Consider the following 26,394-nt stretch of genomic DNA (forward strand, 5'->3'; position numbering starts at 1 on the left):
TGCCCCTTTCCTTAAGGCCTGTTACCACCGGAAATTGGCAGCCATGCTGCGGAGTGGAGTGGTCGTTGACTTCTCATGTAATGGCTGCTGACCGCCCAATTGCCCTGCCGCGGTTTCTCGCCGGTGACCATCACTGCACTGTTTCTTCCCTCTCCACCCCCTAATTCTGCCGTGGTGCTGGCCAGCACTCCTAAGTGCGTCATCACAGCGCGCTCTGCCGAGGTCCCGGGCCGGAAGCGACATTCCGCTCTAAAAATCATCCGACCGCTCGGCGGTGCCAAGAGTTGGTTTTTTAGGGTGGTGCATAGTTCCTGATACACACCGCCAGCTTGCCTTAAAGGTGTGTTGGTTTTTGTTGAATTTGTGTCAGTGACTTTTTCCCCTGTGTTTGTTTGAGAAGCAGTGCATGGTTACAATGCGCGATTGTTTGCGAGTGCTGGAAGCGCCTCCACCTGCAGAACAGGGAGGTGACTTTGAGGAAGCTGGGCTTGGGGAGGGTTTGGAATAGGTGCAGTGCTGGCAGGCCAACGCCTCCTGCACATTGTGCATGCTGTCGAGGCACGCAGGAAAAGGTGGCACCGGGGACAAGGGCTGCAGCTATCATGGTGGCCTAGCATGGCGACAGAGGGGAGGCCAGAGTGCTGCCACGGGAGGGCCCTCAGCAAGGGCGTGCTCTAAGGAGGGGCCAGATGCTGTGTGTCTGTATAGGAAGCTACAGATTCCTTCTCGGACGCCCTCGACCAGCTCTGGCCCTGGAAGGGCAGGCTGCAGACTGGACCGCAACCTTCTCTGCACCTTCAGTCAGAAATGGCTTGGGCGTCGCCATGGTTGGCAGCAATTGCGGAGTGGCAGGTCTCGGCTCAGGGCTGCTGTGAACCGGAGAGCCCACATCAGTATAATGGTCCGAGGAGCCAGCGCCACTCCGCCGGAGCAGCACCCCACCACTCCCACTAAGCTGCTGGAGCACAGGTTGGCGGCATGGGATGGTGCCGTTAGGCCCCTGGTGGATCATGGTGCATCCAGACACAATGGCAGCTGTCAGATCTCGTGTAGCAACCAGCTGAGACTGCATGAGAGCAGCCACACTCTGGAAGCCATCAGAGATTACAGTAGTCAGACGCTCCATGCCCTGTTGCCCAGATTCTGAGCTTCAAGGGCAGCAGCCATTCTGTCCAAAAAAGCACAGCGACGCTCGTTCCCTTGTGCCTGTGCTGCAATGGCAGTTGTCTCCTCGGCCAAGAGATGTGTATCGCAGCTGGATTCGCATGGTCATTCTGAGATTCCACCATTGTCTGCACACTGGCAATGATTGTCTCCATGGTGTCCACAGAGCTGTCCACAATGCAGGAGACGGACTCCTCCATGCTCTTGACCACTTGTGACAACGTCTCGGGCACCCCTTTCATTGCCCCCAAGAGCTCAGATTGCATGGCTGCCACCCTTTATTCCTAAGCCCCAACATCGACTGGCTCGTCTGAGTCCTTCTCAGCAGGACTTGGCTGCTCGCTCGCCCTCCTGGTGAGATGGCACCCGAGGTTGCCTTTGCCCTTCACCATGCTGCAGCCCACTAGGCCCAGGTGCTTCATCCAGTACAGTCCCGTCTCCTAAATCTAAGGTACCTGACCGCGGACTCCCAGTATCTGAGTTGGTGTGTGTGACTGTATGAAGCAGTGATGCGGTGTTGGTGACAGAACTCTCCATCTTACTCATTGGACATGCGCCAAGATCATCCAGGGCATCAAGTGTCTCCTCTTGACTGGTTGCCAGTCGGGTCAAGGGTGTGTCTGTCTTGCTCATGGTGACAGACACACCTTCTGCAATCATGTGAGGGTGAGTTGCTGCATAGCACCATGCAGCAAGCAGCTTGCACGCAGGCATAAACAATAGCCAGGTCGCCCATTGCACTATCCGGGATGGCATTACACAAAGACCTTCACTTACCCATGCTCCCCCCAGCACCATCGGAGCAACCAACAGCCACAGGGATCCAAACATGCGTGGCCACTAGCTGCTGCACCCTCTCCTCCAGATCAGTGAGCTCCACATTTTGCAACTCGCCCCCACCAGTGGCTTGTTGCTGGGCACGGTTGTGGCCTGCAAAGCAAGGAAGGGTTGATAAGTCGGAGTTTCCAGAGGCCTCGGCATTTGGTGCAAGTATGGGTCGATTACATGCTTGCTTGTGAATCTCGGATACAAGGGATCCTCCATTGTGAGTGTGCACACATACATGCCTTAGCAATCAACAGCTACTTCAGCTACTCTGTAGTGTTGGGGTGAGAGAAATTAGCAAAGGAGAGTCTGGCAGATAGAATGTGAGGAGTTAAGAGAACATGTACTCACTTTCATCAGTTGAATAAGGTTGGTTAGCCTTTTCCTGCTTTGGGTGGGGGTGCACTGGTGAATGGAGGTCCCCGAAACCACCTCCGCAATATCCCTCCAGGCATTTATGAAGACGCTCCTACTTGGTCTCCCACCAGTTTCAGAGAAGAGTAGCCGCCGCCGCCTTCCCTCCACAGCTTCCATCAGACTTTCCAGTTCTGTGTCCCTGAAGCAGCCATCTCCTTTGAAGCAAGTCAGAACGAAGTCAAGCCACAGCTGCAGAAGGCCAGGGGGCAGCTGCATCGTTCAGATCAATTGGTTAGGAGTGGAATTTCACGGTCCAAACACTACTCCGCTGAAACCAGCCCATTACCCCGGTCGTTATCACTCTGCTCCGTTTTGGGCCCGAAAAAGTGGAATTTCGATCTTAACACCACCTCATCCATCTTGGCGATAAGGGACTCTAGAATGCGGTGCGTGCACCCCGTTTTCGGGGGAGGACAATTTTGGCCCCTAGAGTCCAAAAATCTATCTGTCTTGAATATACTCAATAACTTAGCATCCACATCCCTTTGGGGTAGAGAATTCCAAAGATTCACAACCATCTGAGTGAAGAAATTCCTCCTCCTCTCCATCTTAAATGCCTGACCCTTTATCCTTCGACTTTGTCCCCTAGTTCTAGACATTTAGCCAGGGGCAAACAATCTCTGAGCAGCGCCCCTGTCAGTCCCCCTCAGAATCCTTTATGTTTCAATGAGATCACCTTTCATTCTTCTAAATTCCAGAGCATAGGCCCAATCTACTCTGTCTCCTCCATAGGACAACCCTTTCATCCCGGTGATCAATCTAGTGAGCCTTTGTTGCACTGCCTCTAAGACAAGTATATCCTTCCTTAGATAAGGAGACTAAAACTGCACAGTACTCCAGGTGTGGTCTCACCAAAGCCCTGTACAATTGTAGCAAGACTTCCTTACTCAGTAAGGCATCTTTACTCTTATACTCAAATCCTCTTGTAATAAAGGCCAACATATCATTTGCTTTCCTAATTGCTTGCTGTACCTGCATGTTAACTTTGTGATTCGTGTACAAGGACACCCGGGTCCCTCTGAACACAACATTTCCCAATCTCTCTGCTTCTCTTTTTTTCCTACCAAAGTGGATAACTTCACATTTCACAAGGATCGGTGCTTGAGCCTTGGCTATTCACAATCTATATCAATGATTTGGATGAGGGGACCAAATGTAATATATACAAGTTTGCTGATACAAAGCTAGGTAGGAATGTAAGTTGCAAAGATGCTTCAAGGGAATATAGACAGGCTCAGTCAGTGAACAAGAACATGGCAAATCGAACATAATGTGGAGAAATGTGAAGTTATCCACTTTGGTAGGAAAAATAGAGAAGCAGAGTATTTTTTAAATGGTGAGAGATTGGGAAATGTTGGTGTTCAGAGGGACCCGGGTGTCCTTGTACACTAATCACTGAAAGTTAATATGTAGGTACAGTAAGCAATTAAGAAAGCAAATGGTATGTTGGCCTTTATTACAATCTGATTTGAGTATAAGAGTAAAGATGACTTACTGCAATTATATAGGGGCCTAGTGAGACCACACCTGGAGTATTGTATACAGTTTTGGTCTCCTTTCCGTATGAAGGATTTACTTTCCATAGAGAGTGCAACGAAGGTTCACCAGACTGGTTCTTGGGATAGCGGGGGGGGGGGAGCGGATTGTCCTATAAGAAGCGATTGAGTAGACTAGGCCTATATTCTCTATAGTTTAGAAGAATGAGATGTGATCTCATTGAAACATACAAAATTCGTATAGGGCATGACAGGGTAGATGTTTGCCCTGGTTGGGGAATCTAGAATCGGGGGTCACAGTCTCAGAATAAGGGCTTAGCCATTTAGGACTGAGATGAGAAATTTCATCACTAAGGGTGGTGAATCTTTGGAATTCTCTACCACAGAGGGCTGTGGATGCTCAGTCGTTGAGTATATTCAAGACAGAGATCGATAGATTTTTGGATACAGTATTAAGGGACTCTAGGGATATGGGGATAGTGCGGGCAGGTGGAATTGAGGTTGATGATCAGCCATGATCCTATTGAATGGCGGAGCCGGTTCGAAGGGCCGAATGGCCTACTCTTGCTCCTAATTCTTATGTTCTACCCCTTTGTGTTCCAGCTGTCTTGAGATAATAACTTTTATTTATATAACGTCTTTAATGTAGTAAAACATCCCAAGACTAAGGTCAACGTTCCATTAGACTGTAAAACATTTTTTTTGTACCTGTTCAGTAGCTTTGTGATTTCTGTACTTGGACCCCTAAATCTCTGCTCATCTGCAGTTCCTAGCTTCTTGCTATTTATAAAATACTCTGATTATCTTTCTTGGTTCCAGAGTCCCACATTGAACACCATCTGCCCACTCACTTAAACGATCAATATCCTGTTGCAACTTTCTGCTCCCATCTACACTATTTACTGAGCCACTTAACTTAGTGTTGTCAGAAAGTGTATATATATGGCTCACTATGCCTTCATTCAAGTCATTTACAAAAATAGTGAAAAGTTGTGGCTTCACAGTTCCTTGGGAGACACCATTTGTCACATCCTGCCAATTTGAGTACATATCTATTATCCCATCTCTGTCTCCTACCTCCTAACCAAATTACTATCCAAGCCAATAGGTTGCCACCAATTCCATGCACACTCAATTCCATGCACAATCAATTAAGTCTCTTATGTGGAACCTTCTCAAATGCCTTCTGGAAGACATGACTTGCCCTTTACGGATCCATGCTGGCTCTATTGTGATCAGCTCGTATTTGTTTAAGTGCACAGTCACTCTGTCCCTAATAACAGATTCTAATTTTCCCACAACTGACATTGGGCTAATAAGCCTATAATTTCCTAGTTTATCTCTCTTGCCCTTGGAGATTTGAAACGTTTGGAAACTGATACTAGCTGACACCTCTTTATAAAAGACCCTTACATTAGGCAGAGGGAGGAGTCTTTAGTCTTGTCACTTTGGCATGGGGTTTGAATCCAGTTTCTGCAGTAAAATAATATTGTGATGTGGTTGCTTGAAAAGCCTGTTTTTCAAATTAAAACAACAGTTTCCAAATGATAAAACACCCAAATGTTGGCTGGTTTTTCGATTATGGAATCACAGCTCAGGATGACAACTTGCATCTATATAGCACCTTTAATGTAGTAAAACATTCCAAGAAGCTTCATGAGAGTTATCAAACAAAATTTGACACTGAGCTACATAAGGAGATACTGGGCAGATGACAAAAGGCTTGGTCAAATAGGTAGATTTTAAGGAGCGTCTGAAAGGAGGAAAGAGACGTGGAGAGGTTTAGGAAGGGAATTCCAGAGCTTGGAGCCTAGGCAGCAGACAGCGCGGCCTCCAGTGGTGCAGAGATGTGGGGCCCAATCCTGGCCATGACTTGCATCAATTTTTTTTGGAGTAAGTTGTTTTTTCTGGGAGCCAGAGAGACACACTTTCTTCATGCTCACCACCCCACCCCCCAAAAAAATCTCCTCCTCTCTCCCCTCCCTCTCTCTCTCTCTCTCTCTCTCTCTCTCTCTCTCTCTCTCTCTCTCTCTCTCTCTCTCTCTCTCTTCCCCCCCCCCCCCCCCCCCCAAATCAAAAGTCTCACAGCATAGCCATAAATAAAAAAATAAAAGCGGTGTCCTACCTGCCCGGGAACTCAGCCGGCCAGTGTGTGAGTCCACTCAGCCAGGGATAGGGTGTGGCGAGATTGGGCGTCCCTTCGGCCTGGGATAGAGGCTGCGAGCATCGGGTCCTGCTCACAGCCCGCAGGATGCGCTGGGAGGGCAGGAGCATGCACGCAGCCCTCACTGAGTATGCGCGCAGGTGCCGGCAGTGCTTTCTGTGCTGGCCTGTTGCTCTCTTTTCTCCCCCCACCCCCCCCTCCAGTTGCCACGCCACGCCACGACTCCAGGGACTCTGAAGAGCGGCCCCCTTTTTTTCTGGTGCCCTTTCCAGCACGCAAAGTCAGCGCGCTTCAGGTCAGTATGCTGAAAAAAGGGGTTGGCAATGTTGGGCCCTAAAATTGGGGTTGCACAAGAGGCCAGAATTAGAGGAGCGCAGATATCTCGGAGGGTTGTGGGGCTGGAGAAGGTTACAGAGTTGGGGAGATAGGGTGAGGCCATTGAGGGATTTGAAAACAAGGATGAGAATTTTGCAATCGAGGCATTGCTTAACCAGGAGCCAATGTATGTTAGCGAGCAGAGGTGATGGGTGAACGGGACTTGGTGTGAGTTAGGGTACAGGGAGTAGAGTTTTGGATGACCTTAAGTTTATATGGAGGGTGGAAGCTGGGAGGCTGGCCAGGAGTGTGTTGGAATAGTCAAGTCTAGAGGTAACAAAGGCATGGATGAGGGTTTTTTCAGCAGATGAGCTTGAGGCAGGGGCGGAGTTTGGTGTGTTACGGAGATGGAAATAGGCAGTCTTAGTGCTGGAGCAGGTATGTGGTCGGAAGCTCATCTCGGGGTCAAATGCGACACCAAGGTTGCGAACAGTCTGGTTCAGCAGCTGCCAGGGAGAGGGATGGAGTCAGTGGCTAGGGCACGGAGTTTGTGGCGGGGACCGAAGACAATGCCCTAGTTGTTGTCTACATATGCTCTTTTTAGGAGTTTGGGTTAATGAACAGGAGCTGGATCCCTGTCTGATTTCTCCACCCCCCCTCCCCCCCACTCCTTCCTAGCTAGATTGAACTGGAGACTTTATTCTGTATGACTTAGTGTCACAAAAGGTGAAACATTTGCCCATTGATGCTTCACATCTTTGAATTAAATGGATGATATAGTGGGCTCTATGGAGTAATATTGTAACTCCAAATTTCTTGAAATATGCTTTTTTAAATTAATGCAATATAAGATCCGTCCCGTGGAGAAGTACTCTTCATTTAATAGTGAATCGTATTTACCTTTCCTGACATCCTTCTAATAGAATAAAAGTGTATTTATTAAATTAATCTTTTAGGATATCTTATCAGTCCCTGGCACTGTGGATGGTGTTGCTAATGGTGATGGTGCACTAAGTGATGAAGCAGAAAGAAAACCTCCAGAAAATAAGGATGAAAAATTAGTGAGGTTTGGATGGATAAAAGGTGTGCTGGTAAGGAAATACTGCTGGGTCTGTAACATGCTCATTTGTATTGAAATATAATAATTAAAAGAAAAGTTTAACTGAACTCCAAATAATGATTTAAGTACTTTTTTTTTAAAAAAGTGGGAATAGTTCAGTAGGATAGCTTGATTTTTGTGATATCTAAGTTTTGCGCTCATTTTTAAAACACATTGAAATAAGAGTTCTGAGTATTCATATCTTTGGAAGAATGGTACTGCTTCCAGCATAAAGATACCTTTCTATGTTGCATAGCAATATGTTAACATGAAGCTGAATGAGCTCCGTTCATTGCTAAATGTGACATACTGAAGCCCATAATTGTTTCTCTCATTCCATGCAGAAATGAGAGCGGTGTTAGCCTATTCCCTCCAGTGAGTTTCACTCTGCTTTTCTCCGGAGTAAGGTTCAGCCCTGAGCCTCGATTGCCAGTTTAATATTGTTGCAAAACTGAAAGCGCTTTGTATGTAGTGTAAATTTACCCTTGGTGACCAGATCAACTACCCACATTCCCCAGCTTAACCACCAGTTACTTATCGGTGTTCGATGTTTCAATGGACTTTTTATTTTTCAAAACCTGTTGTACTCCACTAATATTCTTTCATGTGCCATATTAGAAACTTGATTGAATATTAAAGAAGTGGGAAAATTTGGAGAGAATACATTGTAAAAAAAATGTTTCAATGTGTCTTAAATAAATAGTAAATATTATTACTGCAGCTCTCAATACAAGCAGTGGCTATGGGAAGGGATATGATTCACAAAATTAAGATGACTTGTTTTTTTTTATGCAGATGGCGGGTGGGAAAATTCTACCTACCAAAAGTACTGCCTCCTTGGTTTCTCCAACATCCTGTGTATGGAAACCCTAATTCATCTTTGAACTTAATTCTATATCTTGTATTATAGGTGCGATGTATGTTGAATATATGGGGTGTGATGCTTTTTATTCGACTATCATGGATAGTTGGTCAAGCTGGAATAGGTATGTTTGCATCTTTTGTAATAATAATTAACTGATGCTATGAAATTCTAAGTCATAAAAATGGGGCTTTCTGTAGTGTAAGTGAGTTAGATATTCATATGGTAGCACGTAACAGGTTATCAGAAAGGGTGATATCTGCCACTGCTTTGTGTTCATAGTATTGGAAAACTAAATCAAATGAGCCCTCTGTTTATTTCAGAAACTCACTGCTGGGAGTAAGCAAAGCAGGTCCAGTTAGTATATGGAATTTTATTGCCAAGACTGAGGGATGTTAATGTGCAAGGTATTGTCTTTGAGCAACACCATTCGAAGACACTGTTGGAACTCTGTCCTGATTGAAACAGGAATCTAGATGTGCCCATTAATGGCCATTTTCAAAAGTTATAAATGGCCTGATCACCATTGTGGAAATTGGAATACCAACTGTTGCCTCTACACACCTACCCCTCCCCTTCACATTGAGTGGAAAGATGTTAATACCAGCAGTTATTACCACCATGTCAAAAAGTTAAAATTAGGCAGCGTGATTGCTTGAAAAATAATATTTAGCTCCCTCATTAAAAACTATTTAGGCAGATTAAAGGGTACCTGTGATAGGAATATTAAAGTCTGTTGGGTCAAGACAAATTATCTCTTGCTAAAATAACTTATTTAACTTTGCTTCGAATTTTTATTCTGATAAACTTTCATGTTCATTTTAAAATATCAATACTTTTAGCAGTACATTCTTCAATTGTCTGTCTTATCCTTTTATTTGCCTTGCATTATTGAATGCGCTAATTAAAACATAAAACACTGAAGTACAAACTAGGAAGTACTGCTTTTTAAGACAAACCACACTGTAGTTACTCTTCTGTATAATGAAGTAAAATGCATACTGGTATTGCAGGAAGAATGTAGGCAATGGAAACATTGGGCTGGATTTTTAGGTCTTCTGCGCTCTGTTTTATGCCCCGGAACGGCGGCAATGGTGGCGGTGAGGTGTTCTGGGTGGGCGGTCAGCCTCCAGCACCCCGCAGCGATCCTCTGGTCCGGTTTCGCGGTGGCGCAGAGCAGCACCGCCCAGAAAAGCTGCGCTTGGTGTGCAACGTCCCTGGTTGCAACACCAGCACAAGTTTGAACTCCTGCCTAACCCGTCCACCCAGAAGTGTGCCTGCAATGACCGCCTGAGAAATCGGGGCGGTCCTACGATCCCGTCGGCGACGAGTTGGTAATGGACTCCTGCGGTAAGTGCAGTTGGTTTCTCTCAACTCTTTTTTTGCAATTTGTGTTGGGAGTTGGAGCGGTGTGGGCAATACCGACCCCCGCCCCCCCAAGTCATCTCTGGGAGCTCTCCCGGCCCGGCTTTTTAGCTCGGGAGTTTCCCATCCTAGGGCCAAGAGAGATGTACAACGCCTCCCTTAGCACTGCGCCCTGACTCAGGGCCCAGCTGCCCAAACTTAGCTACTGAGGTGCAAACTATTCCCAGGCGCTAACTTTCCTGCCCCGCCGCCATTATCGCCCCAAAAACAAAGGCCTAAAATCCAGCCCATTGTACCTATTTATTTAGATTTGCCTTGTTTCTGCCAAAATTTCATTGGTGATTTCTGTGCAGCATGTCTAACTACTAGTTTGTGCTTTACTGGTTGTGAACCATTTTGAATGTTCAGATTTTGTTGCACGCTTTATCTTTGTCATTTGGCTTCCATGCCTCATTAACTGTCAGATATAACTGTCTTATTTCGCTCACCTTCCTGTTAAAGTCTATTGTAGCTTCGGGCATAAGCAAACTATCTTAAAGGGAGTTACTTCTATTTTCTTAGTTTATTAGATTCATATTGATCACAAAATTATGGCAGTGTTGATCTATTTTCATCTAGCATTTATAAATAGACATAGATATTAAACAATGTTTCCATAGGAAAATAAGCATCTTATCATCTTACTATAATGGCTGTGAAATTAATTCTGAATGTTGCTTTTACCTGCTGATCATAGAAAGGATCATATAAATTTACAGCACGGAAGGAGGCCATTTCAGCCTATCTTGTCCGCGTCGACCGACAAGACCATCCGGCCTAATCCCACTTTCCAGTTCTTGGTCCGTAGCCTTGTCAGTTACGGCACTTCAAGTGCATATCCAAGCACTTTTTAAATGTGGTGAGGGTTTCTGCCTCTACCACCCTTTCAGGTAGTGAGTTCCAGATCCCCACCACCCTCTGGGTGAAGAAATGTCTCCTCAAATCCCCTCTAAACCTCCAACCAATTACTTTAAATCTATGCCCCCTGGTTGTTGATCCTTCTGCTAAGGGAAATAAGTCCTTCCTATCCACTCTATCTAGGCCCCTCATAATTTTCTACACCTCCAATAAGTTCTCCCCTCAGCCTCCTCTGTTCCAAAGAAAACAAACCCAGCCTATCCAATCTTTCCTCACAGCTAAAGTTTTCCAGTCCAGGCAACATCTCCTCTGTACCCTCTCTAGTGTAATCACATCTTTCCTGTAATGTGGTGACCAGAACTGCACGCAGTACTCTAGCTGTGGCTTAACTAGTGTTTTATACAGTTCAAGCATAACCTCCGTGCTCTTATATTCTATGTCTCAGCTGACGGTGAGAACTTATTAAACTTTGCTAAACTTTTATTGAATTGTCATTTTATTCCATTCTCATTTAACAAATGAACGATTATAAAATGTTTATAAACAAAAAATGTGCAGCAAGGCAAGCAGATGTTTTTCAAATCAAATTGTAGGTTTGTTCCAGTAAAAGGATTTAATTGCAAAATTTGAAGTCTGAGTAGAGTGGATATGAAAACTTCCTCCAGAGACCAATTTATTAATGCTTCTCAGGTTCTATTTTCCATTACTGTCATCAATGTACAGTATGTTACCTCTTCAGTTGCCCTCATTTAATCCCATGAAAGTTCTCACTACTCCATTCAGCTCGCAAGATGGGAGATGATGATCTCGGCTGCAGGTTTCACAGTACCTCCAGTACACTCATTGTGAGCATGCTGCCATGGAAAGTGCTTTCCATTTTTTCAGTATGGAAGGGTTTACTATTGTACTGTGGGAATGTCTTCATCACACGCACTGCAGCGGTTCAAGAAGGCGGCTTGCCATTACCTTCTCCAGGGCAATTGGGGATGGGCAATAAATGCCGGCCTTACTCACAATGGCCACATCTTGAAAAATGAATATACAAAAACGACCCTGATCTGAGCTTCAACTCCATAGCGCCTCCATTATAAAGTCAGCTTACTTCCACCTTCGTAACATTGCGCACCTCCACCTCTGCATCAGCCCATCTGCTGCTGAAATACTCATCCGTGCCTTTCTCATCACAGACTCGACTATTCCAATGTTCTCTTGATCCCAGACATATTAAGGAGGAAAACGTTTTAATTGATCCCAGAGGAAATAGATTGCCTTACAGTAAAGGCCATGGTTCCAAAGGGAAACATTAAAATTATTAACATTGGATCTCCAGTTGTTAAAGTCCATTGGCTTCCCCATCAGAGTTGGCAGGGTTGTGTCTCCAATTTTCCTGCTGGGCAAATGGAGCAAATGTCACTGTTGCATCTCAATAGGCATGGACCACTTGCCCCAACTATTTCCTGATTTGGAATAGAGTCAACTTCTGCTACAAACAAAAATAATATGGATATAAAATTACCTCTTTGGAAGGTGATCTGGTGGCACTGTATTGGGTATCCTATTGTGACAGCAAAACACATCGCTACAATTTTGCATCTGGTGAGTTTTTGAACTCTTCCAAGCAATTTTGGGCAGTATTTCTCAAGGGAGGAAATTTAATCCGACCATTACACATCTTTTAGTGGAAAGTTGCGCTGGGACATGGTGGGGAGTAATTAATAAAGAAGATAGGAAAGCATTTTTATAAAACACTTTGATCCTTCGGAGGCCTTTATTTTATCTCCTTAGTTGACAATAATTGTTTTTATTTATTGCCACAAATGAACTTGTGTGAAGAGGGAACGTCTCAAAAGATGTGTATATTCTCTATTGACCTGTCACTTATCACTATCTGAGAAGAGACTTGCAACTTTGGTGCTGAACGTTTATTTTTTTTTTAAAAAAGGTCGTACAAACAGTATATGGATATATGGCTGTGCGCAACAACTTTAGGTGGAATATTTGTCTAGATGGCTGAATATGGATTCTTCACCTGTTATTAAAAACTGTTGTAAAACTTTAAATCTTTTAGAATTCAAATCCTAGCTTTAATTTTTTGTTTATTTGTCAGTGCAACATACAGATTTTCCACATCTGAAATGTCTAGATGTAGCAAATGCACAACCGGTTTACTGGTTGTTTTGCAGTTCAGACTGTGTTCAAAGTGCACAGAACACAAGTTGATGTCTCCGTTCAGTATAACTGTGTTTTTAAATTCATTGCCGACAGGTCTTGGCGTTGTTATTGTCCTTCTGGCTACTATAGTAACATCAATTACTGGGTTGTCTACCTCTGCTATATCAACAAATGGATGTGTTCGTGGAGGTAATGATTTTAGCTATACTTGGGTCACCAAAACACGGAACTGATTATGGTCGGTGTATAGTCTCTTGGCAGCATGTTACTGTGTCTGACCTATCTATGTGCACTTGAGTTCAACACTTTGACAAGCCTTAACAATGATGCCAAGATGACAATTGGGTAAAAAGTCTTAAACTTCCATTCTGATTCAGGTAATGGTATTTGGTATTTTTAATGAACTCTGTTCCTGGATGAGAGCAGCATGGATTTCTCAATTTTTGGTACATTTCAGGTATTCTGTTCCTGGATGAGAGCAGCACGCATTCAATTCAATTTTTGGTACATTTCAGGTATTCTCGTGGATAAGAGCAGCATGGATTTCTCAATTTCTGGTACATTTCAGGTATTCTGTTCATGGATAAGAGCAGCACGCATTCACTTCAATTTTTGGTACATTTCAGGTATTCTGTTCAAGGATGAGAGTAACACCGATGCTTTTTGGTTTTTAGTACATTTCAGGTTCCAACTACCAGTACCGACCAAAGGTCGAATTGCTGCATAGATAACTAGGTATGAGAAACATGCTTAAGATACATCTGGGATTCTTTACAGGTCTTGGAGTCATCGTCATTTGCCTGAGTACGGTGGTAACTGTCTTAACAGGTATCTCTATGTCAGCTATTTGTACCAATGGAGTTGTTCGAGGAGGTAATGTAAACATTTTCTTGCACTATTCAGAAAGTTTGCATTAAATGAAGAGTATAAAGGGAAAATAATTAGTGGCTCCTATTTCACGTTTTTGTTCCATCTAGAATAGCACCCATCATAGCTAATGTGTGTGTGAAAGCTGCCGCCTTCACATCCCTACCGATTTTTTTAAAAAAAATCAATAAATTGCAATTTAATTAGATTTTAAAATGACTTATTATAAATGTGCTTTTCAACCTGATAATTATAATTGTGGTGCATAAAAAGAAGGCAAAACATGATTACTTCTCCCTTCATTAAATTAATTGACAAATAAATCTTGGGTACCTGAGTACAGACATTAATATGGAATAATTGTAAACTTAGTCAATTGTAAATATGTTAGTAAGTATCATTTTAGTTAACTAATATAATAGAAAACTACTTATTAGCCACAGTATTTTAGTTCTACAAATAGACTGCAGTATTTTATCTACAAACTCAAAACTGGGATCCATTATTTCTGTGTAAAGTACAAGCCACTGTCGGACCATTTTCTTTTATCCTGATGAATTTAAATTCAGGAGTTCGATCTTTTAATCAGCCTGATAACTGACACGTGTAGAAACACAGCAACATGTTCAAGAATTTAAGTAAGTTCCAAGTGTTTGTCAATATTATCTTCGCTCTTACTCCTGTTGTGTATAATATATAGCAATTTTTTTTTCTGTTAGGTTTACCACTTCTCCATTTTAGTTTTTTGGTGAGAGGGTAATGGAAAGAGTTACTGACAGTAGGCTTCTGCTTGGTTAACCATGTGATTTGGCCAAAAGGAACATTATTGTACTCTACTGACTGATAGAGGAGAAGTGCCATCCCTTCTGCATACTGTAGTCCATTTTATCTAACTCAGTAAAAATGCTATTATCTGAATCATTACCATACTCCATCAGCTACACAAATGCATTAAGGTCACCTTTTCTCCAGAATTATATTGAAGAGCCTGTGCTGAAATTGGTTTGTGTATTCACACATTCTGTTGCAGCTATATTTTGTTTAAATTTTAGAATTTTATTTGTATAATTGTACACGAGGAAAAATAATGTTCAAAGATTTTTGATTATTCCCAAAGTGGAAATAGATGCAAAGCAATTTCAAAGTCCAGTTCTCTAGAAAGGTTAAATGGCCATCTCAACTCAAGTTGCCTCTAGCTGAGGGCAGCAACATGTAATTACTATAACTGCAAGGAGCCATTTCCCATATCTACAATTATAATTTGGGCACAATCTTCTACTGCCACGTGACTTCTAGTTTTAGTATTAACTATTGTCTAATCTAAACAGGTGGTGCCTACTATCTCATATCCAGAAGTTTAGGACCAGAATTTGGTGGATCTATCGGCTTAATCTTTTCCTTTGCTAATGCTGTAGCTGTGGCCATGTATGTCGTTGGGTTTGCAGAAACTGTAGTGGATATCCTCAAGGTAATACGTGATTTAAGTCTGTTACTAAATATATAGCTGTGTTATCTTTACAAACTTATTTCAATATAAACAAGAATGTGGCATAAATTAATTCATTTTTCATACGAATCCTGTCTAGGGACTTAGTTACTGTTTTTGGCAATATATCATTCTTTTGCAGGAAAATAATGCCCTCATGATAGATCCAATCAGTGATATCCGAATAGTAGGCTGCATTACAGTAGTAGCACTTCTTGGTATAACTGTAGCTGGCATGGAGTGGGAAACAAAGGTATGTTTTTAGCTACATTTTTAAAATGTGTAATAGTTCAGTTTAAAGTAGAAGTTACTTTTTATAAAAGTGTCTCGTGCCGTATTTAGCTAAAACCCAAATGTATTTTCTCAGTTATTTATTATGATAGGAAGTGTGGTGTTGATGCAGAATTAAGCAGCTACTTCTGTCTCTCAACAGGCTCAAGTTATTCTTCTGATAATTCTTCTTATCGGTATTGCTAACTACTTTATTGGGACTGTCATTCCAAGTTCTACTGAAAAAAAAGGCAAAGGCTTCTTTAACTACCATGGCAAGTCTGATCTGTTATAAAGAACAAGTTTGGTGGGAGGGGCTAAAACTTGTCCAGTTAATTTTGAGTGCTAAATTTAGCAGTTTCCTACAATTTTTTTTTTTGTTGAACCTATACAGCTAACATATTCGCAGAGAACTTTGGGCCATCTTTTAGGGATGGAGAAGGTTTCTTCTCTGTCTTCGCCATCTTTTTCCCAGCTGCTACTGGTATTCTTGCTGGTGCCAACATCTCAGGTGATCTAAAGGTACGTCCCAAATGCTTAATAGGAAATAATTTTATTTTTGATACTTTTAAGATTATTTAATTTATAAAGCAAAGCTATGTGATTCAAAACTTTGCATTTTAGGATCCACAAGTAGCTATCCCTAAAGGAACGATGTTGGCTATCTTCATAACAACTATAACTTATGTAACTGTTGCCATCTGTTTAGGTAAGATCAATTACTCATTCTTGAATAATTATTTAGAAATTGAAACATGAGCACAAGAGATTGTGGAAAAATGAAGATAGAGTATTTCATGCATTTTCCATTTCTACATTTGTCACCTGAGATTTTCGGCTCATATTGGGAATGAGCGGAAATCGGCTAAGTACAGAAGTGGTAAGACTTGCCCAGATCTTTGTGCATACAGTATAAAAATACTAAAGATATAACTGGCTTTTATTTTCAAAAATTGAACAAACCTTTTGTCATAACTGCATTAATGAAATAGATACCTTAACGCTCCGACTGCTAACTGGTCCAATACTCATTGGCGTTTAGAAAAATGAGAGGTGATCTTATTGAAACATTTCAGATTCTGAGGGGGCTTGACAGGGTAGATGCAGAGAGGATGTTTCCCCTCGGGGAATCTAGAACTAGGCGGCATAGTTTCAGAATAAGGGGTCGCCCATTTAAATTAGAAATGAGACAGAATTTCTTCTGAGGGTCGTGAATCTTTGGAATTCTCTACCCTAGAGAGCTGTGGAGGCTGGATCATTGAATATATTTAAGGTGGAGATTGACAGATTTTTGAACGATACGGAAGTTGATGGTTATGGGGAGCGGGCAGGGAAGTGGAGTTGAAGCCAAGATCAGATCAGCCATGATCTTATTGAATGGAGGAGCAGGCTAGTTGGGCCAAATGGCCGATTTCTTCTCCTATTTTCTATGTTATGACTGTAGTACATCGATAACAAGTTCCTCATGGGGGAATATAGAACTAGGGGGTATAGTTTCAGAATAAGAGGTCACCCATTTAAAACTGAGATGGAGAGGGTTGTGAATCTTTGGAATTCTCTACCCCAGAGGGCAGTGGAGTCTGGGTCATTGAATATATTTAAGCTGGAGATAGATTTTTGAACAGTAAGGGAGTGAAGGGTTATGGGGAACGGGCAGGGGAGTGGAGTAGAGGCCAGGATCAGATCAGCCATGATCTTATTGAATGGCAGTGCAGGCTCGAGGAGCCAAATGGCCTACTGCTCCTATTTCTTATGTTCTTTGAGACTCCTATACTAATATAGCCATGTGGAACTAAATATAATGTAAAACTAATACAGTAAGTCTAATATTTTAAATCAACCATCAAATGTACAATGGCTCCCTATTTCAACCTATGCATGGAGGAGTTTATCAAGAACAACATTACACTGCACTAAAGCTGCTTTTGTTACAGTTCAGGCTTTTTCCATAGCACTCTGTTCTCTTACTGGGATTCTAGTGGTTAATTATGTGTAACTGTATTTAATTATCACATCTGCAGTCTACAAGTTTTGGCACCTGTGTAAATGTGACCATGGAATAAATAGAAAATTACACATGGCACTCATGACTTTTGGATCTTGCAGTCAGAATCATCAATGGTTTTTTTGTGATCGGTATCATCGTATGTTGTAGAATCCCAGTAATAAAGAACCATAGATATCTGGGAGTAATGCACTCAAAAGATCAAGACCCAGTCAAACAATAATAATGAAGCATCAACAATTTATATCTGTCATCTGAACCACTATCTTAATTATATATAAGGAAAAACATCCTCCATGATCTTCATTTATGTATAAAAGATACCCAGGAACAGAAAGTTGCAACTAGATATAACACAATCTATACCCCACAATTCTGATACTGCACGCTAACATTCTATTTCCTTTATTCAACTATTGATTCAATGGCATAAATAAGTCTTAGATTAGACTTAAGAAAGCAGAGTTAAATTAGTTGTGTACAGTATCTCCCGTGTATTAATATTGCCATTTCTATGATTGCATGCATGGCTTAAAAAATTTTCAATGTGATTACAACTTGTTAACATAAGCTGGCATTTAGTTAGTTTTCAGGGTGCTATGTAATTAAAGGCTAGCTATTTGAGTGCCTCAACTGTAAAGATAGTGCTGTATGGGCATGTGCGATTATTGTTTTGTTAATTATTGTGTGACTGTTGTTAATACTGCCTGCCTTGGCTCAGTGGTATCAATCTTGCCTTTGAATCAAAAGATTGCGGGTTCTAGCCCCACTGAGCGCACAATCTAGGCTGACACTTCAACTGCAGTACAGAGGGCGTTCTGCACTGTCGTGCGCCATATGTTAGACATTCAAATCGAGGCTTTGTCTGATCTCGGGCGGACATGAATCTCATGGTTTTATTTGAAGTACACGAGTGTTTTTCTGGTGTTGTGGACAACATTTATCCTTCACCACCAAAACACATCATCTGGTCATTTATCTCATTGTTTATTGTGGCACCTTGCTGTGTGCAAATTAACTGCCACATTTGCCTACATTGCAATAGTATCTACACTTCAAAATTGACTCATCATAGGCAGTCCCTCGGAATCAAGGAAGACTTAAAATGAGTCCTTAGGTGGCTGAACAATCCAATACGAGAAACTCAGTCCCTGTCACGGATGGGACAGATAGTCGTTGAGGGAAGGGATGGGTGGGACTGGTTTGCCACATGTTCTTTCCGCTGCCTGCACTTGATTTCTGCATGCTCTCGGCGATGAGACTCGAGGTGCTCGGCGCCCTCCCGGATGCACTTCCTCCACTTAGGACGGTCTTTGGTCAGGGACTCCCAGGTGTCAGTGGGGATGTTGCACTTTTTCAAGGAGACTTTGAGGGTGTCCTTGTAATGTTTCCTCTGTCCACCTTTGGCTCGTTTGCCGTGAAGGAGTTCCGAGTAGAGTGCTTGCTTTGGGAGTCTCGTGTCTGGCATGTGAACGATGTGGCCTGCCCAGCGGAGCTGATCCAGTGTGGTCAGTGCTTCAATGCTGGGGATGTTGGCCTGGTCGAAGACGCTTATGTTGGTGCGTCTGTCCTCCCAGGGGATTTGTAGGATCTTGACTCTGATGGGCTTTTTAATACCCTGAGGTCATGAATGCACTATATAAAAGCAAGTTTATATAAACAGCCTCTTAAGGTCTAACCTCTAATAGGTAGTTTAACTCTATTTATTTGAGACTTAATCTGCACTTTTTTTTTACATTAATACCCTTTTTTGCTGTCTTTCCTTTCAGGTGCTACTGTTGTACGTGATGCTACTGGAAGTGTCAATGATACCATCACTTCGACAAACTGTAATGGTTCAGCAGCCTGCATGCTGGGATATGATTTCTCTGCCTGTAACACACACCCATGCAAATTTGGTTTAATGAATAACTTCCAGGTAATGACCTACCTTGCGTGGTCAATTGAACTCTAATTTAATCTTGTTGGGTGTGAACCTTTACACTGGAGATAATGGGGACACTTTTCAATTTATTGCTGGAGTGTAAAATGGTGATGCATGTTGGGCTCCGTTACAGAAATGCCCCGATTTTTTTTTTTCCCGTTCCAGCGGAATCAATTATAGATAGGCCATCTAAATTTCAGGTTGACACCCATTATTTTGGATTTTTTCTGCTGTAGGAATGTAGATTTGTGTTGTAGCCTTAATAGCCAGATTTGGAAAGAGACTTGAATTTGTCAGTGTGGGAATAGTCGCTGGAGTTCTCCAAGCTAAGTGTAAAACATGCCTCTTTTCCTGGGCTTGTTCTATACCCTGATTCTTGTATACAGACTTGTGGCTCTGCATTTGATTACTTCACCCTCACTATCAATGCAAACAAACAAAAACCGATTCATTGAGAGTTCATTTTAATTGTTGTTTATGGGATGTTACAGATGCAGAATGACTGCCATGTTTGCCTATGTAGAACTGCAAACAAAAGTGTAATGAATTATGTGTGACATTTCAATGATTGGTGTTAATACAGGTGCACCTATTTCTGTGGTTTTAGGATGTTCCTGACTGAAATGTTCATGCTATTATTAGAGTTTTGTTGTTCCTATTTGTGATTATATTTCAACTGGTTATCGTTCCTGGAATTCTCATCCCAGCAGTTTTCCATCATTGGGGTCAATTTTAACCCCATCCACCTGGTGAAAACAGGGTGGTAGGGCAGATAAAACTGAGCCCACTTCCTGCTGCCTGCGAACTTGAGGCCTGTGCCATTGGAAGGCCTATGCATGCAGCCAGTGTACATTAGAAATAGATGGAGAGGCGTGAACAGCACACACACATCATTTCCAGTATGTGCTGGCTGTATGCAAGGCCCTTCTGACCACGTAGTGTCTGGCAGCATTTATCCAGAATTTACAGATTTGCATAATCAACCAAAGCCTAGATTGTTCTAGCATTTTAATTTTAAAGTTTTGAATGCTAGTTTTATGGCTATATAATGTTGTAAACCTAGATGGGAATAAGAGACTCGGTTCAATTTTTTTTTTTCAAATTCAGTTTTTCTTTTAGTTTCTTGAAATCTGAATGTATCTCATAGGAAGATGTGCTGCTTCTCATTTTCTGTCTAAACTTACTATTTCATCCCATTTATCACTCAAACTAGTGCCTTAGGTTACACAAGTGATAAAGTTTCCAATTGACATTTGATACTGCACACTGCAAGAATTTTAACTACTTTACCATATTTCAATCTAATGTGCCTGTAAAGAAACCAAACAATGTAAATGATGCATAGACATAAAACAAAATCTTCTCTTAAAGAACTGAAACAAATGAATGTTTCCATGAAGGGGTCGATTTAGGAATGTGTACAATATCAGGTTATAGAAGAGCAGTTGGACATTATTTTCCTGTTGTTTTGTAGGTTATGAGCATGGTGTCGGGTTTTGGTCCCCTCATCACTGCAGGAATCTTTTCAGCCACTCTTTCCTCTGCCCTGGCCTCGTTAGTCAGTGCACCCAAAATTTTTCAGGTAAGAAAGAGCAGATCATTGATAAAGTATAATACAGAAACCAGTTTTTCTTGCTGTGTATAAACATGTTTTTCTGAACATGAATGTTGTATAATAAATTGTAACCAGAAATTGTATCTTTATTTATAGCAAACAGCTGTTCGAGTAAACATAAGATTTTTATTTGTAATAGAAACATGTTAAGTTACTCACTGGGTAACTGGAATAACATTTTGCATGCTTTATATGGTCCAGAATATAACGTGAGACACACTTGTTATTTCACACTTGTAGAATATAAGAAAACCATTGCCAGTTTAAAAATTAAATCATTGTGTGCACACCTGTAATCAATGAGTTTGAGCTGATGGAGGTTCTCTTCCCATAACCCAAAAATAGTTGTGCAGGTGCAATCATCATTCTCATATCTGTGATATTTTACTACGTAGAGGACCATGCATCCTCATAAACCAAATGCAAATTATTGAGGTCATCAGCATCTTGCAAGTAATCTTGAGTGCAAGTGCATGCTCCACACTGCAACAAAACTCTGCCATACTGGACCAATACTCCACTCGCTACAAACAAGTTGCTCTTTCATATTTAATCATGTCACAAATTGGACAAGTGCATTTTATAGGTAGACTACTGCATAGGAAGTTGAATACATTATTTGTTCCAAGACTGATACTCGCAGATCTCTTGCATACAATGATTATTCAATGGATGAAACAAATGTGCAATGTTTATCTTCTATTGATTCCATCAATGAGGCCAACTTTCTGAGCTAACCTGTGACATTGTCATTTGTGAACTCTGCACTCTTCCTTCATAGAAACAAGAGTAGGTTTGGGTACAGTATATAGGTACATTCCCACAGGGGAAAAGGGAAAGCAATTTAAAGCCAGGGAGTTGGAGAGTAGGATGAAGCAGAAAAGGGGAGCAAATGACAGATGTCAGCTTGATGATACAAGGGAGAATCAGGCTGAATATAAAAAGTACAGAGAAATGAAAAAGGAAATAAGAGGAGCAAAGAGACAGTATGAGAATAGATTGGTGGCTAACATAAAAGAGAATCCAAAGGTTTCTATAGGCATATTAACAGTAGAAGAGTTGTCAGAGGTGGGCCAATTAGGGACCAAAATAGAGACCTATTGGTGGAGGCAGAAGGCATGGCTGAGGTACTAAATAAGTACTCTGCATCGGTGTTTACTAAGGAAAAGGACTTTGCCAAATCTACAGTAAACAAGGCAGTTGTCAGAACACACAGATTTTTTAAAAATAGATCGAGGAGGTGCTAGATAAGCTGGCAGTACTTAAAGTGGATCAGTCACCCAGTCCAGGTTACTGAGTGAAGTAAGAGTAGAAATTGCGGAGGTTCTGACCAATGTTCTTGCTAAGCTGCGCAGCTGTGCAGTCATCTGCAGGGTTCCGCGCAGGCTGCTCACCGGCTTTTACATTGTAGGTACTGCACATGTGCACAAATTTGAATGAGCCGTGCATTTGGGGGGCGGGGGAGACACACGCAGGATGCAGTGCAGCTTATGGGGGACATTGTGCAGACCACAATTTTCCAATCCTCCTTGGATACATGGGTCGTGCCAGAGGACTGGAGGACTGAAAATGTTCAATAAAGGTGAGTAGGATAAACCTGACAAACTGACTGGACTGTAATTGACATCAGTGGTGGGGAAGCTTTTAGAAACATTAAACCGGGAAAAAATTAACAGCATCTTGAACAAGCACGGACTAATAAAGGAGAAACAGCACAGATTTGTTAAGGCGCAAGTTGTGTTTGACTAACTTAATTGAGTGTTTGGATGAGGGCAGTGCAGTTGATTTTGTGTATAATGGGCTTTCAAGAGGTGTTTGATAAAGTACCATATATTAAGCTTGTTGGCAAAATTGGTAGTAGGAGCATGGCTACAAAATTGGTTTGGGAATAGAAAATCGAACTATGGCGAAATGGCTGGCTGTTTTTCAGACTGGAGAGAGGTATACAGTGGTGTTCCCCAGGATTCCGTACTAGGACCACTGCTGTTTTTGACATTCATTAATGATTTGGATTTGAGGGTACAGGGCACACTTTTGAAATTTGTAGATGACACGCAACTTGGAAGTGTAGTAAACCGTGAGGATGATAGTAATAGATTTCAAGAGGACATAGACAGACTGGTGGAATGGATGGAAACATGGCAGATTAAATTCAACTCCGAAAAGTGTGAGGTGACGCATTTTGGTTGATAGAATGAGGAGAGACGATACAAGTTAAAAGTTACAATTTAAAAGGGGGTGCGAGAGGAGAGACCTGGGGATGTTTGTAGGTAGCAGGACAGGTTAACAAAGCAATTAATAAAGCATATGGGATCCTGGGTTTTATAAAGGAGGCATAGAATACAAAAGCTAGAAAGTTATTCTGAACCTATATGAAAGACTAGTTCGGCCCCAGCTGGAGTATTGTGTCCAAATCTGGGTACTACAGTTTAGGAAGGACGTCGGAGCTTTTAAAGGGTACAGAAGAGATTTACTAGAATGGTTCTAGGGATGAGGGATTACAGTTATGTGGACAGACTGGATAAGCTGTGGTTGTTCTCCTTGGAGGAAAGATGGCTAAGAGGAGATTTGTTCCCTTGTCAGTTGTGGCTCAGTGGGTAGCACCTTCGCCTCCAAGTCAGAAGGTTGTCTCACTCCAGAGACTTGAGTGCAAAAATCTAGGCTGACACTCCAGTGCAGTACTGAGGGAGTGCTACACTGTCGGAGGTGCCGTCTTTCGGATGAGATGTTAAACCAAGCTCTCGGGTGGACGTAAAAGATCCCGTGGCACTATTTTGAAGAAGAGATGGGGAGTTTTCCCCAGTGTCTTGGCCAATATTTATCCCTCAATCAACATCACTAAAACAGATGATATGGTTATTATCACATTGCTGTTTATGGGAACTTGCTGTGTGCAAATTGGCTGCTGCGTTTCCCACATTACAACAGTGACTGCACTTAAAGTACTTAATTTGCTGTAAAGCGCTTTGGTCGTGAGGTGCTACATAAATGCAAGTCTTTTTCTTTTGCCTTAAAAATACTGACAGTTCTTGATTGGCTTGTTTTCTTTGGTAAATAGAAGATTTTATGGTGACCTAATTGAAGTTTTGAGGCAGATGGAGGGGATTGACACGCAAACTGTTCACTATATAATGAATAGCAAAGAAGCAAATTGAAAATTAGAAAGTTAGAAGTAAGAACAAATGTCAAATGAAACTTTTTCATCAAAAAAGGTAATCCGGTTGTGGTTACCAGGAATGTCCAATGAAGCGACTAGTATAAATGGATTTCTGGCGAGGGAATGGAATGAGTGATGCGGTGAGAAAGCTTGTAGACTGAGTTTATCAATCTCATTGGGCCCAATAGCCTTTTCATATAGCGAAAACTTACTGCATTCTCCTGCTAAGCTGATTTTTCTTTGGGGAAAATATGTTTGAGTTATATGTTATGAGTAACTGAATTTATTGTCCCTACAGGCGCTCTGCAAGGATAATATTTACAAGGGGCTGTATTTCTTTGGCAAGGGATATGGGAAGAATAGTGAACCAATTAGAAGCTACATTTTAACCTTCTTTATTGCCGTTGCATTCATTCTGATTGGTAAGTAAGATTTAATCCAAAAAAAAACTATTTGCTTTAAAAGTTATGTTTTTGACATTTATACCTCTGTTCAGTTAAACATTTTAACCTTTAAGCTGTTCACAGGCTCTGGGAAACTCTCGTCTCCCTGGGCCAATTGCTTCAGTTTTCAGCTCCCATTCTGAGATACTGCAAAATATTACAGTAATAAAGAAATTCAAACATTTAAATTGCTATTGCTGCAATATTGACATTAAACTAAAATGTTAATGCAATTTTATTAAACAATTAAATGCTTGCTGAATTTTGTTTACCCCTCACAAAGTGGGAAACACTAGCCTCTGAAGGGCTTCAAAACCATCTGAATGTAAGACAACCTCCCAAGAATATTCCAAACAAGGTAGGTACTGCCAGAGTGATCTCCTGGACTAGCCTAGATGGGTCTGAGGAATTTCCCAGATTTTATTCCCCCCAAATTGGCATGGTTTTTAAAATCTTTTTTGCCTCTCCCAGGAGACCACATGGTGTGGGGTGGGGTGGAGTGCATGTGTTATCATCCACAAGGTATCACCATTGTGGTACAAGCTCGATGGACCAGATGGTCTTTAGCTGTCTGACATTGTTCGTATGTTCGTAAGGCACTTGCAAATGCCATATCCTGCTTTGGCTCGAAACAGGTTGACAATGAATCCAAGTCCAGAAATGTGGCATGTACTTGCTGGTCAGCTGTCTGAGCAATCTCTGGTCAGGGATATCTTGTAAGCCAAGTGTCTAGTATGGATAGATGCATAAGCTCAACAGTCTGGGTTCAGTTACAGTGCTGGTTAGATATTTGTGAACTTTGGGAGCGAAGGGATGACCAAATACCTTGTACTGTGAATATGAAAATAGCACCAGAGATTATATTAGTAGAGACACGGTTGAATGGCAATGTGGAAGCAGTTCCATTTTGGCAAGCGAGTTCCTTGGATGGGTCACCTAAGTGACTAGGCACTGTTATTATCTTGAAGCTGCTTATAGATTCTGTCCAGTGTTCTTGAAAACAATTAAATAAAACTCATTCGGGTCAATTTTCTTCACTCTCCAGCTATGTGTAAGTCAGGCAGAGGGCTCCCAAGGAATAGACCAGCATACATCCTGAGAGGGCACCTAGTAAAAGCCTTTGGGCACAGACCAAGGTATCAGCATGAGCTCTGTACCAGCAACAGCCCCTGTTTACACAACATCTAACGGCTCTAAAAGCTCGGACACTCAATCACAGGAACCTCTGGGCACTGATGTAGGAAAGCCAGGGGCTACAGTCAGATGGAAATCAGCATTGGAAGGCGGCTATCCATGCAAGCTACCCCAAGAGTCAATTTGGTCATATTGGACTCCGCAATATGAACAAATTGTGTGTACGCTTAGTAATGTGCATTGACATGAGTGATTCTGAGCTACTAATCATTTGTTATGTATGAAAGCAAGTTACTGCAACGTGCTCCTGATTTACATATTTGACCGTTCTGTTTTGAAAATAGTATATGCTGGACACCGCAACATTGTGCCCAGAAAACACTCAACATGTCCCTATTGGTGGGATTTTAAGATAAATGAAGGGATATGGTGAGGAAAAAGGTTTGGATATTAATATAATGTCCCTATAAATAAATATTCTTATGTTCTTGGTAAGGAACTTAGCCATATTGTATTTTGATAAAATCAAATGGAAACATTGTCGACTTTCATTTTGTTTTTAGCTGAACTGAATACAATTGCTCCTGTTATCTCGAACTTCTTCTTGGCCTCATATGCACTTATCAACTTTTCATGTTTTCATGCTTCATATTCAAAAACTCCAGGTTAGTATTTTAAGCATGGATTGCAACTGAATATAAATTTACAAGAATTCAA

At 41.8% G+C, this 26,394-nt stretch overlaps 1 protein-coding gene across 5 annotated transcripts in view; it reads left to right on the forward strand.

The window, feature by feature from the left end:
- The window catches only part of slc12a1 (solute carrier family 12 member 1), a 111,192-nt gene that overhangs the window by 12,099 nt on the left and 72,699 nt on the right, over positions 1-26,394 (forward strand). For 3 of the 5 annotated variants that reach the window (XM_070865146.1, XM_070865147.1, XM_070865148.1), the window contains exons 2-13: positions 7,338-7,472; positions 8,391-8,466; positions 13,554-13,649; positions 14,972-15,111; positions 15,272-15,382; positions 15,563-15,674; positions 15,794-15,921; positions 16,024-16,108; positions 19,174-19,322; positions 20,803-20,910; positions 24,399-24,522; positions 26,241-26,342. In XM_070865146.1, coding sequence (XP_070721247.1) covers positions 7,338-7,472; positions 8,391-8,466; positions 13,554-13,649; positions 14,972-15,111; positions 15,272-15,382; positions 15,563-15,674; positions 15,794-15,921; positions 16,024-16,108; positions 19,174-19,322; positions 20,803-20,910; positions 24,399-24,522; positions 26,241-26,342 — 1,366 coding nt within the window. Of the gene's footprint in view, positions 1-5,746; positions 5,796-7,337; positions 7,473-8,390; positions 8,467-12,869; positions 12,966-13,553; positions 13,650-14,971; positions 15,112-15,271; positions 15,383-15,562; positions 15,675-15,793; positions 15,922-16,023; positions 16,109-19,173; positions 19,323-20,802; positions 20,911-24,398; positions 24,523-26,240; positions 26,343-26,394 lie in introns of those variants that run through there. The other 2 variants (XM_070865150.1, XM_070865149.1) reach the window with 2 other exon arrangements.

Source organism: Pristiophorus japonicus, chromosome 21 (genome assembly GCF_044704955.1).
Source record: "Pristiophorus japonicus isolate sPriJap1 chromosome 21, sPriJap1.hap1, whole genome shotgun sequence".
Classification (NCBI taxonomy): Eukaryota; Metazoa; Chordata; class Chondrichthyes; family Pristiophoridae; genus Pristiophorus; species Pristiophorus japonicus.